This window comes from Rhinoraja longicauda, chromosome 1, assembly GCF_053455715.1.
Source record: "Rhinoraja longicauda isolate Sanriku21f chromosome 1, sRhiLon1.1, whole genome shotgun sequence".
Classification (NCBI taxonomy): Eukaryota; Metazoa; Chordata; class Chondrichthyes; order Rajiformes; family Arhynchobatidae; genus Rhinoraja; species Rhinoraja longicauda.
This window is the reverse complement of record NC_135953.1, coordinates 26,792,689-26,813,912: the sequence shown is the minus strand read 5'-3', so window position 1 is coordinate 26,813,912 and position 21,224 is coordinate 26,792,689. Positions and strand designations below refer to the sequence as shown.

The window sequence follows — 21,224 nt, the reverse complement described above, 5'->3', positions numbered from 1 at the left end:
GAGGGGGAGGGGAGGGGGGAGGGAAGGGGGAGGGAGGGAAGGGAGGGGGGAGGGGGGAAGGGGGACCTCCCCTTTTCCCAGTACCCCTCTTTCCCGTTGGGCCCGTCCTCGTAGGGTTTCATTGTAACAGGGAGGAGGGGAGGGAGGGAAGGGGGAGGGAAGGAGGAGGGAGGTGTGGAGGGGGAGGGAGGGGGGAAGGGGTGGAGAGGGGTAGGGGGGGAGGGAGGGGGGAAGGGGGAGGGAGGGGGGAAGGGGGAGGGAGGGGGGAAGGGGGAGGGAGGGGGGAAGGGGGAGGGAGGGGGGAAGGGGGAGGGAGGGGGGAAGGGGGAGGGAGGGGGGAAGGGGGAGGGAGGGGGACCTCCCCTTTTCCCAGTACCCCTCTTTCCCCGTTGGGCCCGTCCTCGTAAGGTTTCCATTGTAACCGGGAGGGGAGTGGGGGGAGGGAAGGGAGGAGGGAGGTGTGGAGGGGGAGTGAGGGGGGGAGGGGGGGAGGGGGGAAGGGGGGAGGGAGAGGGGAGGGATGGGGTAGGGGGAAGGGGGAGGGTACCACCCGTTTTCCCAGTACCCCTCTTTCCCCGTTGGGCCCGTCCTCGTAGGGTTTCCATTGTAACCGGGAGGCAGGGAGGGAGGGGGAGGGAGGGAGGAGGGGAGGGGGATGGAGGGGGGATGGGAGGTGGGAAGGTGGGGGACGGGGGAAGGGGGGGAGGTGGAAGGAGGGGGGGAGGGAGGGGGGAAGGGGGGAGGGAGGGGGACCTCCCCTTTTCCCAGTACCCCTCTTTCCCCGTTGGGTCCGTCCTCGTAGGGTTTCCATGTAACCGGGAGGCTGGGAGGGAGGGGGGAGGGAGGGAGGAGGGGAGGGGGGAAGGGGGGAAGGGGGGGAGGTGGAGGGAGGGAGGGAGGGGGGAAGGGGGGAGGGAGGGGTACCTCCCCTTTTCCCAGTACCCCTCTTTCCCCGTTGGGCCCGTCCCCGAGGGGTGAGGGAGGTGGGGAGGGATGGGGAGGGTGTTGGGAGGAGGGGGGGAGGGAGTGGGGATGGAGGTGGGAAGGAGGTGGGAGGAAGGGTTTGAGGGGGGAAGGGGGACCTCCCCTTTCTTTTTTCGAAACACTTGCCCCGGTGGCCCACGAGCATAGGGGCCCCATGCTGATCTGTGTATGTTAAATGACTTGCAATAAAAAACACAACTTTAAAAAACAATCAGTTGCCTTTCGCAACAATGTTGCAACCATCTCACACAAGCATTGTGACGTCACAAGCTGAAGACCTTGGAAAAAAAGGTTAAAAATAAAAGATGTAATTTGTAAAGAGTAGACACCCAATAGCAGCTGCTTGTCCATTGTGACGTCACACGCTGAAGGACTAAATCCGCACCGCAGCGCCCCCTATAGGACCATCAATAATTAATGAGGGGGGGGGGGGGGCAGTGCTTTAAAACCTCTGTAACTTAAAAAATATACGACCGAATTAAATAAACACATCATTTTCCAGCAGATGTCCCCTTGGTGATTAAGGCTGCGCAAAAATCTGGCGCTACGGTTTACCGTTTGGAGAAATCAGCGAAATCAAATATACATACATATATATTACCATACAAGATCTGAGTTTAGTATAGACCTAGACAAAGTGGGCCCGTTGGGCCCATTCCCCACTCCCCCATTCTCTCGTCCCCCATCCCCACTCTTATTCTCCCCACACTCTCCCTTTGGCCCGTCCTCTTAGGGTTTCCATCATGTATCCGGGAGGGGGTGAGGGAGTGAAGGGGGGAGGGAGGGAGAGGGAGGTTTGGGGGAGGAGGTGTGGAGTGATCGAGGGGGAGGGAGTGGTGGAGGAGGGATGTGTTGAGGATGGAGGATGGAGGGAGGGGGGGAGGGTGATGAGAGATGGGGTGGTATTTGTGGAGGGAGGGAGGGGGGGGGAGAGAGGGGGGAGGGAGGGATGGGGGAGAGGGGAGGGATATGGACCTCCCTTTTCCCCAGTACCCCTCTTTCCCCCACCACCAATTCCCCTCCGCACTACCCCTGTTGTCCCATTCCCCATTCTCAGCCCCCCCCCCCCCCCATTTTCTCTCCCCCAGACACACTCTTAGCATCAGTTAAAGGCCCGGGGGGGGGGGGGTGCGGGTGATCGGATCAGTGAAAAGTCGGTGGGGGGGGGGGGGCTTCGGGAGATCGCATCATTCAAAGGCCCGGGGGGGAGGGGGGGGGATAGCGGGGAGATGTTCTCCGGGTGTGGGAGAGAGGAGAGAAGCAAGGGGAGAGAGGAGAGGTGAGCCGGTGATCGCGGGCTGGCGCGCTAACGGCGTCCATTGTTTGGTGCGAGTGAGGAGATGCCGCGCATGCGTGCTGAGTACAGAGTGAGGAGATTCCGCGCATGCGTACTGAGCACTGCCGCACCGCAGCGCCCCCCTTCTGTCCAAAACTTCGATAAATATGGGGGGGCAGCACTTTTAAACCTCTGTAACTTAAAAAAATTGCGTCCGAATTAAATAAAAAATATCATTTTTCCAGCAGCGAACCGCATGCTGATTAAGGCGGTACAAAAATTGTGGCGCTACGGTTCACCGTTTTGCCGGAATTGCCGTATTCAGCCGACATCAGTGGAATATATATATATACATACAAGATCTGAGTTTTAATAGTATAAGATAGATATATATATATATATATATATATCAAGGGAGAGCTAGATAGAGCTCTTAAGGATAGCGGAGTCAGGGGGTATGGGGAGAAGGCAGGAACGGGGTACTGATTGAGAATGATCAGCCATGATCACATTGAATGGTGGTGAATGGTCGAAGGGCCGAATGGCCTACTCCTGCACCTATTGTCTATTCTCTATTGTCGATAGATAGACAGACAGACAGACAGACAGACAGACAGACAGACAGACAGACAGACAGACAGACAGACAGACAGACAGACAGACAGACCGACCCAGTGCAACTTTATCTTTTACAGTCCTCTTGTTCATCTTTTTGGGGAATTGACTGTAATATTATCTACATGTTTGAGGACTTCAGCTATCTGTCTTTGTGCTTGTGCATTAGTGGAAATTTTTCTAGAAAACTATCATTACTTTCTATAGATTAGAGATGACTACAGATGCAGCTTTAATTGTTGGTCTTTAAGAGTTGTGATTTATTTTACCTTTGATTGCCTAGCAGGTTCTTTCTCTGCAGAATCTGTATGATCTCAGTATTATCAGCATTTTCTGCTTTAATATCAGATATCTAGCCTCACCAGTTTTCCCATTGTATAGTTGCATTAGCTTGCCACAAAACCCTGGACCCCAGGATTTTATTACCTACAATATCTCAGTCGTAATCCCGGTGTACGATTTTTCTCATTCTTCCTTTCAGCTGTACTTTCCTGCTTTAGTATGCTGATTGTTCTACCATTACTGTTGTTTTCCAATTTACGTTTTTCTTGTCTGATGTGCTTACTCTGAAAGAACATTCCTTCCAGTTTGGTATCATTTCCAAAAATCGAACAAGATAATTTAAAGTTCCAGATCCAAGTCAGCAGTTAGAAATGATTATAATTATTGTGCCAGGCAGTCAGTGTGTATGCCATAAACCAAGGAGAAATAAAACTTTTCCAACATTTTCTTTCTTCAACATTTGTTTCTGTTTCTCAAATTTAGACAGGTTTGGACTCAACTTTTTCATGTGGAACATAATGATTTGCTTTCAGTGAATATAAGTCAGTATTTTGTCGGCTTCACCACAGACCATTTGAGGTGTCACATAATCAAAGCAGAGGAAGTGTGATTTGTGGGTCAAGCATGACGTTTTCTTATCTGAATCCATTCTGCCTCCTGATTTTGCCAGGTTATCACACACGATCTCCTCGTGCACTTATAATCGTTAATTCTGTTGTGTGATGGAAAAGTTAGCTTAGTAAGTCTGCACTTGCCAACAATGATAAATGTTATCACTCGGAGAAAAATCTCCACTGAAAGAAAAGCTGGGATTGGTGATGAAATGTTGTCAGCAGCAGAAATGACAGATGTGATGAATGAGGAGATTAGTAAGGTACTAGACCAAGTGGACCCGTTGGGCCCAAACCTCTCCTGCATTGGTGCAGCATCCCCCCCTCCCCCTCCCTCCTCCTCCCTCCCTCTCCCCTCCCCCTTCCTCCCCCTCCCCTCCCACCCCCTCCCTCCCTAGGAGATAGATTTAAATTTTAAAATGTGAATAACCTTAAAAATATAACATCGATTTCAATGAAACGTCTTTCATTAGCACCAAAGGGACGACGGTGAGTAAGATGGGCCTAAAATTGTTGCGCTATCGTGTACCGTTTTAGCTGTAGTTCAGGAACAAACAAACAAACAAACAAACAAGAGTTTTAGTATAAGATGAGATGAGATAGAGACCAATTCTATCTTTGTGTCGGAGGAGAGGGACTGGTGTAGAATAAAGAAATAGGGAAAGAGTCATGTCTACCAAAAACAAGGTAAAATATTAACCAAACATTCCAATAAAAGAATTAGAAACTTGGGTCACCATTAACAGTAAGGTCTCCTCACCCCTAAGATGTGCTTCACTGTGATTTGAAAGTGTGAAAATGCACACCTCCAGATTCAGATGGGGTTTCTTCACAGTTGTTATCAGGCAACTGAATCATCCTACCACAACTAGAGAGCAGTGCTGAACTACCATCTACCTCAGTGGTGACCTTTGGACTGTCCTTGATTGGATAGCATGCAACAAAAGCTTTTCACTGTACCCCGTGACAATAAACTAAACTGAAACTGAACATTTATGATAGTTCATTATAACTATCAAAATACTGGAACTCCCCACCTAACACCATAGTGAGATCATTTCTACCACTGATACCTATGGATTCTCGTTGATTTTATCAACAATGCTAAATTCAAAGAGTATGTATTTTAATAAAATGTATTATAGGTAAGATAGTCTGATTCTTAAATGGATCTTTAGAAAGCAAGAAATTCAAAGTAGTAAATGTAGGATTGCGGAAAAAGTCGGAATCGAGAATCACTTGAAAAATGAGAGGATGTGAATGAAATTCTCAGGATTGAAGTAAAAGCGACATGATAACGATACACTTAGCACATTAAACAAAGAAATCAAACAGTGAATGGATCAAACAGGTCTCTATATGTCTTCCAAAAATGAAAGATATCTTTCATCTGGTAGAAGTCAGTGAACGGTTTTATTTTAATGAAGCAAATGCAAATTCTATAAAAGCATTTCCCTTGTATGAAAACCATAAGAAAAACAATTATCTAACAATTAGGGTTCAGATGCCTAATTTGAGAATAATAAAACTTATTTGGCAATTCTGAATTTATTCCCTCTTCAGTTAATACAATATATTGCAAAATTGCTATGCTTAATGGGACTGCCGAATATACTGATATTCCTGTTTGTTCTGCCTTTGAATTTGATTCCATTGATGAATTTCTAAATATTAATGTCTAAATTAATGCATTGTGCATGATGGTGAAGTTGGAGGGTTCTTTTTTATGTTTGAATTGTGGTTGAATGGAATGATATGGGCAATCGATTTATAGATCTGAAGCATTTGAATCATAAAGATAAACAACGGCCTGGCAAAAAAAAACACATTGCTATTGATTAAAATATGTCCTGAAAGAGGAAAAGAATACATCATATAGTCCTGGCATTTGACTAACCTGGCCTTTGAGGCAGGTTGAGTTCTGACAGTATTTTTGGGGGGAGGGTAGCAAAATAAAATACATCAGCCTCCCACTTTATTTTTGATTTGTATAACATGGTCCCAGTTTTTAGTGAATTGTTTAGAGATTTGTTTGTCACCAAAGTTGCTTGGTTTAAATTAGACGGTAATGTTAACATTTGCATAACTCCTTTATAATATGGAAGCATCTGTCATTATGGTGGTGGGCCTAATACCGATTCTATTCCCCACACTCAACTAATTAAACTTCTCCATGATGTACAGTGGTGATTTTAGATGAGATGCTTGGCTGCACTTAATTTGCCATTATGTTATTACAAAGAGGTGAAGAAAAGCAGATTGGCCTTCGAAATACTTGAGATATATCCAGTTGAGGATTAATTAGTGATTTTTTTCCTTCGATCTTTCTCATTGCTAATTTCTGGAAAAATCGATTCTATGAAGCACCCATATACTATTTGCAAATACTTTCTTCCCCCAATGTTTTACAGTTTTAAAGTGGTCGCCAAAACGGAAATGATTAGAATCAAAGCCTAAACCGACAGAAATCAAACTTGGGTTTTAAAAATCTATAGCAAATAATGAAAGAGAAATTATTACATTTATATATTATCTTTCAAGAACTGAAGACTTAGCAAAATGCTTTAAATGCATTAAGTACTTTGTGAAGTGTAGTTGCTGTTAAGACTCTATATTTGTTAAGCAAATTTGGATGTGTATCACACAGAATGGTGCAGAAAACATGGTGATTTGTGTATTATCTCAGTGCAATCTACTATTCCTACACTCAAGTGCGATTGTTCCTCTGTAAAGTAGGACTTGCTGAACTGTATGCAAAAAAAAGAATTTCAATAAAGCACCATTGATGCTATATTAATTGTATTAATCAATTTACACCTGATAAACTATTTTTTTTTAAAGGGCATGTGTTATTGACCAGATAATCTGTTTAGTTATTGAAAATCTGAAATCTGCAAATGGTGGAACTCTGAAATAGATACAGAAAATGCTGGAAACATTCAGCAGGTTATTGAGTACCTGTGGAAAGTGAAATGGATTAATGTTTCTTGTTGAAGACCTTTCATCTGAACTAAGAATTAAAGGAACAAATTTTGCATTGAAGAGATTGTGGAGGAGGTGCAAATAGGACAGGGGCCAATACCTCCATAAGGGGAATGTCTGGCCAGAATTATTCAATATGAAAATCAAGCAATGTATGTAGTACAGCAAAGCAGAGTTTAATGTTTTAAAAACACGAATGTGGAATAAGTGGCTTTTGATTAAGATTAAGATTAAAAAGAATAGAATAATAACATTTTAGTTTATAAATATAAAAGAAGTAATTGCTGGAAGGAAACTACCTTTGTATGAATTAAAAATGCCGAAAAGGCAACATTAGCTGTTTTCCTGCTCCTCCCTATGCCTGTGCTTCCTCTTCTCCTGAGCTACACTTTTACACTCATTATTGTTGGTATTAATCACAAAAACAAATTATGAGCCCTACAAACCACCTTCACCTCACAACCTTTTTCTTTCATCACACTGGTTTAATGTCTGTCTTAAGTTCCTGGGGCAAGCTGCCATTTTGACAGAGGGTTTTTTTTTCCGCGTGTATCTAGGCTACAGGTGGTTACTGTAGTTATGTACACTTGTTTTCATGGTGCACTTAGTGCGCAGCGGGACCTGCAATTTCATTCTTCTTGCCGGGAAAATGCTCGCATGTGCTATTCTCAAACTCATATGGTTTCAATTACTGTTGGATGGTAATGCCAGAACAGGGCTTTGTGTGTTTGTCCTGTGAGAAAGATCTGGAAGGCCCGACATCTGCTTCTGATTATTGCAATTGCAGGTTGATAGAAAGAGGACGGGGTGAGGTGGGTGGGATTTCCTTCCGGTGCTTTCGCTAGTGCTATAATATGCTTCACTTATGTAGCTGGTCTTTTAATCATTCTCTCTCACCAACATTTGGTCTAAATTATGACTTGCAATTAACCTTCTGAGGTCTTTCTGGAATATGTCAAACAAACCTCGGCTTCTAACAGTCTTCCTCCTTCCATATTTAACATGCACGAAATTTGAACAGTTAAGCGATAATTAAAGAAAATACATTAATATCAGAATATTGAGCCTTGTGTTCTTGAAGCCAAGAACAAATTGTAGCTCTGGAGCAAGATTTCCTATTCCCAGAATGACAAAACTCTTGGGGAAAGCATTCTTTTTCCAATAACTCATTTTCAGCCTGCACAGGGACTGCGGGGAAATCTAATGATAATTGTTTAACTGCATTTATTAACCCTATCGTTCAAAGCCTAGCTGGTATTATTACAATATCTACATTAGATTGAAAATTGATATTTAACAGTCTTTTTGTGTTTTATAGTGGAGTTTTTTGAAATTTCACTGTCATAACTTGGAGGAAATTCCTCTGTAATGTTGAAGTGTAGATTCTGAGAGACTTTTTTGATCACAGATCTCTTGTTACAATAAAACATACAAGTTTTTTTTTGTACCTGGCCCATTGATTTAAATAGGAGATTTCAGATCACTTTGAAATGAAAATCCTATTAATACAGTTATGAGTTCAAAGAATTTAAATTGATGAGATTTAATCACTGCTTAAATTAAACAGCTTCCATTTATGTAGTGCTTTTGGTGAAATGAATATTCCCACACATATTTTTTCCCAGTTTATTGCATTTATAAGGATTATTTTTATGATTCAGCATTGACTGCTTTACATGATTTCCATGATAATTTGGTGATTTTTAATTTTTTTGTCCTTACTGCAAACTGGGTCCTGTATGCATAATATTAGAAATGTGGACCAATTTTGTTGCTCTTTGTCCTCCACCATCAAGAAGGATAGTGAAGATAGTGCTTGTAATTTTCAGGTTTCAATTTGGCAACTTGTAATGTGGATTGAATACCAAGTTTGATATCCAAGGAAAGATACTTTATCTACTCTCCAATGACTGTTGAATGCTGCAGCTTATTCTGATGCAATCCTGGTCCGCTGTGAGGAAGAAGAATTGATTCTCTGCCAGTGTACAGTAATGCCTCACACCCCTGTTGACTAAAAGCGTAGAACAGCATTCGCACCAGAAGCCATTGGCATAGGCTTGCCAATTTATCCAGAGTATTAAATAATGCATGGAGATGAATATTGAAGGAGGACTGAGTACACTGGAAATCCAATATTGAAACAAACCTCCGATTGCACTTAGTTCAGCTTCCACATTATTCTGGAATGTTGAATGCATTTTCAAGATAAAGGCAGTTCTACTAATAAAATTTAAAGTTGTCACATTTTTGTAAATTTGGAGAAATTTGGCAGTCATTACTTTAAACAAAGACTAAATAAAAATACAAGAACTATTCCTGAAACTTTGTCAAGGTACTGATGATATGGGGATTTTTAATTTTGTGTTTTAAAAAACCCCATCTTTGGTAGTCAATCATTGAGCAAACTGTCTTTCACCTCTAGTCTGTGTACTTTAGCTTGGTTTTAAAATGAGTAACACATATTTAAAATAAGTGCATTCTTCCCTTCATTTTGAAAGATACTGCCATAGACCACATGTACACTGCATTTGCACATTCAGATGGTTTGTGATTTTTGACATGAATAAAATCTCGAAAGGAGGATGTGGGTCCCCTTCCCTTTCCCATACTGACCTTTCTCGTCCATTGCCAAAGTGATGCCGCATGCAAACTGGAGGAACAGCACCTCATATTCTGCTTGGGTAGCTTACAACCCAATGATATAAGCATTGAATTCTCCAATTTTAGGTAACCTCTCATCAATCACCCCCCACAATCCCCTCTTTGCCCCCACACCCCCCTCCTTTGTCATCACGCCATCTTCTTCCCAGTACCACATCTAGACTCCCACCTATTTCTCCACTCTCCCCCCCTGCTACTTTCCTCCCTGTAGCTTAGCAATTTAAAACTCTTCAATCCTGTCTCACACCTTCTGTTTTTACTCTGACCTTTGTTCTAACCATCTGTCTATCAGAACCTCCTTCGCCTGCATCCACCTATTACCTGCCATGCTTTATCCTGCCTCTCCACCCTTCTAGCTTTCTTTCCCACCCCCCCCCCCCCCTACAGTCAGTCTGAAGGAGGGTCTCGGCCCGAAATGTCCCTTATCCGTGTTCTCCAGTGATGCCGCCTGACCGACTGAGTTACTCTAGCACTTTGTACCCTTTTGAGGATATGTGTCATGCAGGTTGTGGTCATATTCTGATCAACAATGGCAACACTTACATTTATTAAAATGTATTAATATACATTTATTCATATAATATCAATATAACAATTGTTGGAAGTTGAGCTTTGTCGAACAGATAATGTTTAGAAGATACAAAGGAAGCGAATGAGCTTGTAAAGTAACAATCTAAGCAATGTGACTGGCTTCTTATGGTGGAGCGAAAGAGATACACGCAAAGACAATTTTTTGTGACTAGGTATACCCTAAGATTAGATTAATTAAGTGTAGCCCGCTGCTAGATATTTACTTCTGAACGGAACCTTCTGAATGCTCAAATACATTATTGTTCATCATTTATGGCCTATAATCTTTAATTACATATACAGTGTAATCTAAATTCCTTAGATTAATGCAATTAATGTCTTGGTGTAGGATCTTTGATATAAACTGCTTATAAATGAGTAGTATTAAATAGTTAGAAATAAATTATAGACAATAGACAATAGGTGCAGGAGTAGGCCATTCAGCCCTTCGAGCCAGCACCGCCATTCAGTGCGATCATGGCTGATCACTCTCAATCAGTACCCCGTTCCTGCCTTCTCCCCATACCCCCTCACTCCGCTATCCTTAAGAGCTCTATCCAGCTCTCTCTTGAAAGCATCCAACGAACTGGCCTCCACTGCCTTCTGAGGCAGAGAATTCCACACCTTCACCACTCTCTGACTGAAAAAGTTCTTCCTCATCTCCTTTCTAAATGGCCTACCCCTTATTCTTAAACTGTGGCCCCTTGTTCTGGACTCCCCCAACATTGGGAACATGTTTCCTGCCTCTAATGTGTCTAATCCCCTAATTATCTTATATGTTTCAATAAGATCCCCCCTCATCCTTCTAAATTCCAGTGTATACAAGCCTAATTGCTCCAGCCTTTCAACATACGACAGTCCCGCCATTCCGGGAATTAACCTAGTGAACCTACGCTGCACGCCCTCAGTAGCAAGAATATCCTTCCTCAAATTTGGAGACCAAAACTGCACACAGTACTCCAGGTGCGGTCTCACCAGGGCCCGGTACAACTGTAGAAGGACCTCTTTGCTCCTATACTCAACTCCTCTTGTTATGAAGGCCAACATTCCATTGGCTTTCTTCACTGCCTGCTGTACCTGCATGCTTCCTTTCAGTAACTGATGCACTAGGACATCCAGATCTCGTTGAACATCCCCTTTTCCTAACTTGACACCATTCAGATAATAATCTGCCTTTCTATTCTTACTTCCAAAGTGAATAACCTCACACTTATCTACATTAAACTGCATCTGCCATGTATCCGCCCACTCACACAACCTGTCCAAGTCACCCTGCAGCCTTATTGCATCTTCCTCACAATTCACACTACCCCCCAGCTTAGTATCATCTGCAAATTTGCTAATGGTATTTTTAATCCCTTCATCTAAGTCATTAATGTATATCGTAAATAGCTGGGGCCCCAGCACCAAACCTTGCGGTACCCCACTGGTCACTGCCTGCCATTCCGAAAGGGACCCATTTATCCCCACTCTTTGCTTTCTGTCTGTCAACCAATTTTCTATCCATGTCAGTACCCTACCCCCAATACCATGTGCTCTAATTTTGCCCACTAATCTCCTATGTGGGACCTTGTCGAAGGCTTTCTGAATGTCGAGGTACACCACATCCACCGACTCTCCCCTGTCAATTTTCCTAGTTACATCCTCAAAAAATTCCAGTAGATTTGTCAAGTATGATTTACCCTTCGTAAATCCATGCTGACTCGGAATGATCCTGTTACTGCTATCCAAATGCTCAGCAATTTTGTCTTTTATAATTGACTCCAGCATCTTCCCCACCACTGATGTCAGACTAACTGGTCTATAATTACCCGTTTTCTCTCTCCCTCCTTTCTTAAAAAGTGGGATAACATTTGCTATCCTCCAATCCACAGGAACTGATCCTGAATCTATAGAACATTGAAAAATGATCTCCAATGCTTCCACTATTTCTAGAGCCACCTCCTTAAGTACCCTGGGATGCAGCAGGCTCTTGATTATTTGGGTAGGTGGGCTGACAAATAGTTAATGGAGTTTAATTTAGAGAAGTGTGAGGTGTTGCATTTTGGGAAGACAAACCAGGGCAGGGCCTACATCAGCAGGGGTCTGGGGAGTGTTGTAGAGCAGAGGGATGTAGGAGTGCAGATCCATAGTTCTTTGAAGATAGGGTGTTGAAGAAGGCCTTCGTCACATTGGCTTTCATCAGTCATTGAGTATCAAAGTTGGAGGTGATGTTACAGTGTACAAGACAGTGGCGAGGCCACATTTAGAATATTGTGTTCAGTTTTGGTCACCCTGCTATAGGAAAGATGTTGTTAAGCTGGAAAAGGTGCAGAAAAGATTTGTGAGGATGTTGTTGGGATTCAAACGCCTGAGCTATAGGGAAAGACTGAGCAGGCTAGGACTTTATTCCTTGGAGCACAAGAGATGAGGGGTGATCTTATAGAGGTGTACAAGATCATAGGAATAGAAGTGTAAATGTACAGTCTTTTACCAAGAGTAGCGGAATCGAGAACTCGAGGACATGTTTAAGAGAGGGCAAAGATTTAATAGGAACCTGAGGGGTGACTTTTTCTACACAAAGGGTGGTAAGTGTATGGAACAAGCTGCCAGAGGAGGTAGTTGTGGCAGGTACTATCACAAAGTCTAAGAAACATTCGGACAGGTGCATCGATAGGAAAGGTTTAGACGGAATTGGGTAAACGCAGGCAGGTGGGACTTGTGTAGATGGGGAAAGTTGGGCCGAAGGGTTTGTTTCTACCCTGTATGACTCTATGACTTAATTTAGGGGTGCATTACATGCAGATATGCAGATAACTACTTATATTTTTCTTGTAACTGTTGTAAAACATGCCTTTGTTGTTGAACGTTTTTACATTGAATAATTCATGATTGTGACTAAGCTTTTTGAAAAGTAATTGTAATATATTGTTCTCCTGTGCTTTGGCATTTTGAATCATTTCATTGTAGACATGATGCACAAACATTTTAGTTTGTATTTTTTTATTCCTTGTATATTGTATTGTTTGCACTTGTGTCTTTGTGGACTTGCCACCGTTTCACCATAACGAAGGGAATGTTGTGCATGACAGTCATTTGTTCCCCTGCATTGTGCTCTCTGTGTACCATCTCTATCGTTTGGGTGGTAGACAGCATTTTCCAGTTTAAAAAACATACAGAAGGTCACAGAATGAAAGGATGAAGAAGAAGCAGTTCTGCATGTCATAAGTGATAAGAGTAGAATTAGGCTATTCGGCCCATGAAGTCTACTCCCACCATTCAATCATGGCTGATCTATCTCTCCCTCCAAACTCCATTCTCCTGCCTTCTCCCCATAACATCTGACACCTGTACTAATCAAGAGTCTATCTATCTCTGCCTTAAAAATGTCCACTGATCCGGCCTCCGCAGCCTTCCGTGGCAAGGAATTCCACAGATTCACCACCCTCTGACTAAAGAATTTCTCCTCATCTCCTTCCTAAAAGAAGGTCCTTTAATTCTGATGCTATGACCTCTACTCCTAGACTCTCCCACTAGTGGAAACATCCTCTCCACATCCATTCTATCCCAGCCTTTCATTATTCTGTATGTTACAATGAGCATCACCATATTCTCCTTTATAATGTTGGATTTCAATGAGACCTTTGTGTTTGCAATGCCACTTGTGTAAGATTGCATATAGGCCAGTTATAACTGATCAGTTCAACAAAAACAAATGTAGAAAATAAAATACAACGTATCGCTTATAGTTTCTGCCATTTCATCAAGACCAACCACCTCAACAGTGAGTTGACTGTAAATCTTTGGTTGTGCAACACTGGTAATCTCTGTGTAGGGCTCTCCGTTGAATGAAGTGTAGAGGCCTCCAGCAAAATGATCTTTCTCTACTTCTCACCACCAGCTCGAGAGTTACCCTAAATCTTCCCCATTTGTGAGTTTCTTTTCTTTTTTTTTGGAAAATATTGTTTTAGCTTCTGTTTACTTGCTGATGACAGCCACTCCTGCTTTTTTCCCATTTTGCTCAACAGTCTTTGAGCTCTCATAGATCAGACTGACATCCAGCCCCGAACGTGTCAGAATTTCCTGCAACTCAACATCAGAAAGACCAGAGCTCTCACCACAACTTTTGTTCCCTTGCCTCATCTTCGACCCTTAACCTCAGGCTGAAGCAGATTGTTTGTAACCTTGGCGATCTGATTAGCCCTGATCTGGCTTGAAGATTCAATGTCCAGGCCATCTCTTACATCACCCTCTTCTGCCTTTTCAACATTACTTTCTGTGTCTTCCAATAAAGTTTTCAGGACCATCCGGAGATAACAATGCAAACTTATGCCATGCTTGCATCCTCAACTCCACATAACCTAACATCCAAAACTAATCTGCAAATTCATTTTGAAACTCTACCTACCGTACGCCTTGTTCAGTTATGTTGAATGGAATTTAACTCTCACAAGTTTGAGGTGCTGCACTTTGGCATGTCAAACCAGAGCAGGAGTTACACAGTATATATGTTAGAGCCTTGGAGAGTGCTGCAGAACAGGGAGTACAGGCACATGGTTTTCTGAAAGAGGTGGGCCAGGTGGACAATGGAGAAGAAGGCATTCGGGAGGGTATTGAGTATGAAGTTGGGATATCATGATACAGCAGTACTAGTTTTTGGTGAATCATGTGCAAATCTAATTGCCCAGATAAAGGATCAATATCATTGGGTTGGAAAGTGTGTAGTAGAGATTCTCCTCTCAGAGTTACCTGAGCTTGCAAGCTTAGGTTTTAGGGAGAGGTTGGATAGGCTGCGTTTTGTTTTTCGTTTGAGTGTAGAAGGCATGGATAAGGTGAAAACTGAGGGTCATAGAGTCACAGTCCTTTAGCCCAACTCGTCTATGCCAGCGAAGGTGCTCCATCTAAGCGAGTCCCATTTGGCCCAAATCCCTCTAAAACTTTCCTACCTGTGCAATTGTCTTTTTCATGCTGTTGTAGTACCTGCCTTAACTACCTCTTCTGGAAGCTCATTCCATCTATCCACCACCCTCTGAGTGACAAAGTTACACTGCAGGATCCGATTAAATCTTTCCCCTCTCATCTTAAACCTATGCCCTCTGGTTCTTGATTTCCCTGATCCTGGGTAACAGACTCTATGCATTCACCCTATTCATTTCTGTCATTTATATACTAGAACTCTCATTTGTTTGTTTGTTTGTTTGTTCCTGAACAGCCAAAAACAGTACACGATCGCGCAACAATTTTAGGCCCACCTTACTCATTGTCGTCCCTTTGGTGCTAATGGGAGGTTTCATCGAAATCGGTGTTATATTTTAAAAGTTATTCACATTTTAAAGGTTAATTCTATCTCCTAGGGAGGAAGGGGGTGGAGGAGGAGGGAGGATAAGGGAGGTTGAGGGGAATGGAGAAGGGGGGGAGGAGGAGGGGGGGGAGAGGGGGGGGAGAGGAGAGGGTGCTGCACCAATGCAGGAGAGGTTTGGGCCCAACGGGTCCACTTGGTCTAGTGATTTTATATACCTCTATAAGATCACCCATTAGCTTCCTGCACTCCAAGGAATAAAGTCCTCGGTTGTCCAATCTTTCCCTATAGTTCAGCTCCTCGAATCCTGGCATCATCCTCGTAAATCATTCTGCACTCTTTTCCGCTTAATGATATACTTCCTATAGCTGGGTGACTAAAACCGACACAATACTTCCAATGTGGCCTCACCAACATCTTGTACAACTGGAATCGAGGATAGATTCACAAAAATGAGGGAACAGGCTTTTATGGTGAGAGAGGAGAGATTTACATGGGACCTCGGGCAACTTCTTCAATCAGATCATTGTCCGTATCTGGAATGAGCTGCCAGAGGAAGCTACAGAAGTGGATACAACCATGACCTCTAAAAGATATTTGGACAGATTATGAATATATGGGTTTAGAGGAGACAGGGCCAAATGAAAGCAATGAGATTAGTGTGTCAACTTTGTCAGCATAATCATGGTAGTCTAAAGGTCCTTTTTTTCCATATTATGAAGCTGAAGCTGGCTGCGGATTCAACAGGAATGATCTTTAAGCAGGTTTTAGGACATTGGCAGGAGAAGTTTGTTGTGGGTGGGTGGGTGTAAGATAGAGGACAAGCCAAGAACCATTGCAATAGTGAAATCTGGAGTTAGTAAAACCACTTTAAGAGTTTCAACCAGGGTGAGGTGAGACTTGTTTATAATAGTTGTTTTTTTATTTTTCCTTACTTTTTTTGGTGTGTGAAGATAATTCTAATTTTAGTTAAGGTTATTTTAATATGTGTGGTTAGTAATTTGAAAATCTGTCACCGTTGATAACATTTCTTCAAGAGAAAGTAGGAGAAAGCAGAGTACGTATAGACCACTTACAGTTTTAGAAAATACATTGTTACTCTCGGCTCTGTTGCTGGCGATGAGAACTCATGAAAAGATTTTTCTTTCAGTAAACTAATGGCCAACCTCTCCCCTTCCCCCAGCACATCTGTTGGGATGCATGTGGAATGTATGTCAGATGTTGGAAATATTTCCAGATTTTTTTTCTTGTGAATGCCATTATGATACAGAGCTGGAATTAATGTCAGTTTCTGGCACATGTGGAGCTAACATGTAACATGATCTTATATAGCCATTCAGTCATCTGTATTTTACATTAGAAGGATTGTATAGCGACTTAAAGCTAGCGTTATACATTCCGCTTCAGTAACTTTCTGCAATTTATTCAGAATGCATCCCATAAGTGTTAATTAAAAATGTTTTCTTTTTACTGTTGCCACTTACCTTGGAGCTGACATAGGGATAATAGACTCCACCTTCAAAGTTATTTTTGCAAATTGATCATTGCATAGAAAACAGCAGGTGGCTTGGAACCTTTATAAGGTTTAGGAAGTTAAATGACAGCATTAAACCACAAGATCAAAAATGATAATGGCTGTTGAATGTAATTTGTTACCCTTTTGAGTGTTTCATATCTTGCAAACACCATTTGTGATTTGCAAATTAATGTCGAGTGTTTTTTTAGATTTCATTCAAGCTAATATTTAGGTTCTGTAAATTCCCCAGTACCACCTTCAATTGGCAAGAGTGGGTTTTTTTCTACTGCTACAAGTTGTTCTTTGGGTGCCTACTTTCATTGAAACAACCATTCTCCAGAATTTCATGCAAGTTGGCATGGAAGACTTCAGACAGTGAACTTTGGCCACTCGAATTGTAAAAGCATTCTAAATTCACCTTAAACCAATATCCAGGCATTGTCCATAAAAGAGCTTTACAGCTACAATACCATGTAATGATTTTTAATTAGCTCATGGAAGGTGTGAAATCAGATTTGAGTCTCTACAGCTGTCAAGTGGAGGTCTCATAAAGCTGTATTAGACAGTGACCAAACCTGAGAAATATCTAGAGCACATTTCTCGGTTCCAAACTGTGTTGTGCACTGTTCAAATGACTTGCGAAAGTAGCTTAATATTTGTACTGTGTGATTTTACATCACAAATTATAAAATAAGTTTGTGCACTTTCTAAAAACATAACAATATTTCTGTCAAAATACCAGTGTGTTCTAATGAAACAATAAAACATATTATTTTCTCAATTGCCAAGAAAATTCTGCTTTACCAAAAATAACCACCTGCTTCTTCTCGCTATACGTTAAGACTTATGTGCATGATAATAACATGCATTTCTTACTAGATAATTTAAACTCACTCAAGGTGATACATGGCTCTTTTGCCATCGTTCACAGTCTATTGATGTTCGGAAGCCACGAGCTCACGGTAGTTCTGTTTAATAAATTAACTGTAGCTTTTCTATTCCAATTTTTATTTCCCAAATTTTTATATTGCATGGATCAAAAAAGAATGTAATGTTCCCAGGCATTTGAGTTTTGGCAGCATTCTGAATATTATAGGTGTGGTTGCTTTTTTGGCTTTAAAGATGCAATTGCTAAAACATCAACTTTTCCAATTGCCAGGTTTCTGCCCTCATACAATGTTAAAACTGCTAAAAGATTTCCAAATATGAATTGAATGATCATTTCTGCCAACTTTACAGAATTATGACCGTCATTATGACATCTTAACCTTGACAGCCCAGATTCTGATATAAACGATGATACATTGCATCCAATATGCTTGCTAGATTGGGGTGGAGTGATAGATGCTATTGACTCATTGAAATGTTTGCACTCTGAATGTGAAAAATAGGGTGAAGGAAGGTGAATCTAGCTATGTTAGTGACATGAGTTCTTGAAGTGAACAAGACTTTCAATAAATTATGCGACATTATTGAGGAGTATTGGGGACCATATTTTCAAAATGAATATCCCATTCTTATTTCTCCAAAATCCAACTTATTGTTAGCATTGACTTGCGTAAATATTCATAACTTTTACAGCATTTTTTGACAAATACTTAGAGATTAGTGGCTAGTATCTGGTCTGAACTAATTCAGGTAGATTATATTTGAGGAAATTCCATATTTGTGAAATTCAAAAACAGTAATCTAGATATGTTCAAATGATTGCTAACTAATTAAAGGAAACGGCTGTGAACAAGGTCTAAACTCATGAATACAGCGTGCTTCGTTTAAATTATGTGTTTCATATTATAAAGTATGTTTACTGTACAAAGTTGATTCAATCAAAAAAGCACAGCAGATTATGCTGTTTCTGAAAGAGGAAAATAGGATCATAGATATTTTTTCACGTGGAGCACTGTGACCGTCCGTACCTTAGAATTGTATCACTGAAAATCACTTCAATGTGAATTCCTTCCCCCACTAACACCCTTGCCTCTCTGCATCTTCCTCTCCCCTTCGTTGTTCCCAATCCTGTAAAACAAAAGTGACTGTGATCCTGACCATGGAGATTGTAATTTAGGTATAAACTGAAGCAATTACCTACCTTCATTGAACCATTTGCATTTTTATTTAATTTGATTGATTTTCAGCTTGCCCCAAATGCAATGTAGAATTGAACCAAGATGAACTAGTACAACTATGAAATATATAAGTTTGCACGATCAGCACTTCTATGCATTTAGTGCGGTGAGCACAGGACTGTACTATATATTCTGCCGTGTTCCCATGTGGATCTTATCAACATTCCTTCTAATCATTAGAAATGCCTATTATACATTACAGTTGGTTTGTAAGAGCTCCAGTGCCCTTCCCAGTACTGAATTATTGAAAACTCACGTTGTCGTTTTATTCCTTTTAAAACCGTAACCATTTATTATTTTTGCAGGTGTACGCCCCATCAGCTAGCACTGCCGATTATAACAGGGATTCGCCTGGCTACCCTCCCTCCAAGCCTCCAACCAGTTCATTTTCTAGTTCATTCTTTATGCAAGGTGAGTGAGTGTGTCTTGACTTAAATCAATTGATTATTTTAAAGAAAAGTTTTCATATTTTTGTCTTTACAGTTGATGGCATTTTGGGGAGGTTAAAATAACGAGAAATTTGTCATTAAATGTGTCCTCATCGATCTCTTCTCATCTCGTTATTTGTGTTCATGATTGGTGCTCATCTATCACCCAGCAACTGTGATTGTGAATGACCCATCAACGCTCTCAGTTGTAAACCCAAGCAGATCTGTGTACCAGCTCATTAAATCAATACTAATATTAACATGTGGAATACAAGGAACTGCAGATGATGGTTTACCAAGGAAAGACACAAAAAATGCTGGAGTAACTCAGTGGGTCAGGCAGCATCCTTGGAGAATATAAATAAGTGATGGTTTTGGGTTTGGGATCCTTCTTCAGACGGATTGCAAGGATGGCAGAAAAGAAAACTAGAAGATTGGAGTGGAGACCACTCTTCTAGCTTTCTTTCCTCCCACCCCTGCAATCAGTCTGAAGAAGGGTCCCGACCCATTAGACTTTAGAGATACAGTGTGGAAACAGGCACACTAGTGACAATTTTTTTACCAATGCCTATGAACCCGTACGTCTTTGGAGTGTGGGAGGAAATCAGAGCACCCGGAGGAAACCGACGAGGTCACAGGGAGAACATACAAACAGCACCTGTAGTCATTATCGAACCCAGGCCTTTGGCACTGTAAGGCAGCAAATCCACTAATGCACCACTGTGCAGCCTGTGTAGTCACCAATCCCATGTTCTCCCGGGATGCTGCCTGACCCGCTGAGTTACTCCAGCATCTTGTGTCTTTCCTCACCAATATTAATATATTTGGTTTTATTTGTTAGGTGCTTGGATATTGCCTGTAGGGATGAAAACCACATTGCATGTAATATCATTGTTGCCATATTTGTCACCAGTATGTGTAATAATGCAAAAATAATTTCACTGTGCAGTCGCATATGTGACAAATAAAGCACCATCGAGCCAGCTAAATGGCATAGGACTATGGCCCAAACATCACTCTTGAAATAATTCCAATAAAACAAGTTACTGCTATCAACAGACACACAAGTGAGAATTTAATTGTTCCGTTGCTGGTTCATGTGATAATTAAACTCTCAACTCTCTTAACTCCTGGTTCTCTTGATTCTTGGTTCTATTGATTCTTGACTTAAGGAACAGGAAATAATATTAGACATAGTAATATTAATAGAAACATAGACAAATGGGTGCAGGAGTAGGCCATTCGGCCCTTCGAGTCAGCACTGCCATTCGATATGATCATGGCTGATCATCTAAAATCAGTACCCCGTTCCTACTTTTACCCCATATCCCTTGATTGAGCCCTAAGAGCTAAATCTAACTCTCTCTTAGACATAGTGATTTGTTTATTTAGTTTAGAAATACAGCGCGGAAACAGGCCCTTCGGCCCAGCGAGTCCACACTTCCCAGCGATCCCTGCACATTAACACTATCCTACACACACACGGGACAATTTACATTTATACTAAGCCAATTAACCTACAAACCTGTATGTCTTTGGAGTGTGGGAAAAAACTAGAGATCCCAGAGAAAACCCACGCAGTCACGGGGAGAATGTACAAACTCCGTACAGACAGCACCTGTGGTCGGGATCGAACCCGGTTCTCTAGCACTGTAAGCGCTGTAAGGCAGCAACTCTACTGCTGTGCCACCATACTGCCCTTAATACTAAATAATACTGTATACTAAAAGACTTTTCTTTAGAATGCAAGTTAAGAAAGATCCTCTAATGTTGAATCGGAAATTGAATCGGTTATAATCAATAATTTCTTTTTGCCCACTCAACAATGTTAATAATCAAACAAGCGACAGTTACCAACAAAATCTTGTATTTATGTAGATCTTTTAGAGCCACAA

At 41.6% G+C, this 21,224-nt stretch overlaps 1 protein-coding gene across 21 annotated transcripts in view; it reads left to right on the top strand.

Annotated features, from left to right (window-relative positions):
* The window catches only part of tcf4 (transcription factor 4), a 544,855-nt gene that overhangs the window by 455,225 nt on the left and 68,406 nt on the right, over window positions 1-21,224 (top strand). For all 21 annotated transcript variants that reach the window (XM_078422241.1, XM_078422913.1, XM_078422070.1 and 18 more), the window contains one exon: window positions 19,207-19,312. In XM_078422241.1, the coding sequence (XP_078278367.1) occupies window positions 19,207-19,312 (106 nt within the window). The remainder of the gene's footprint in view (window positions 1-19,206; window positions 19,313-21,224) is intronic.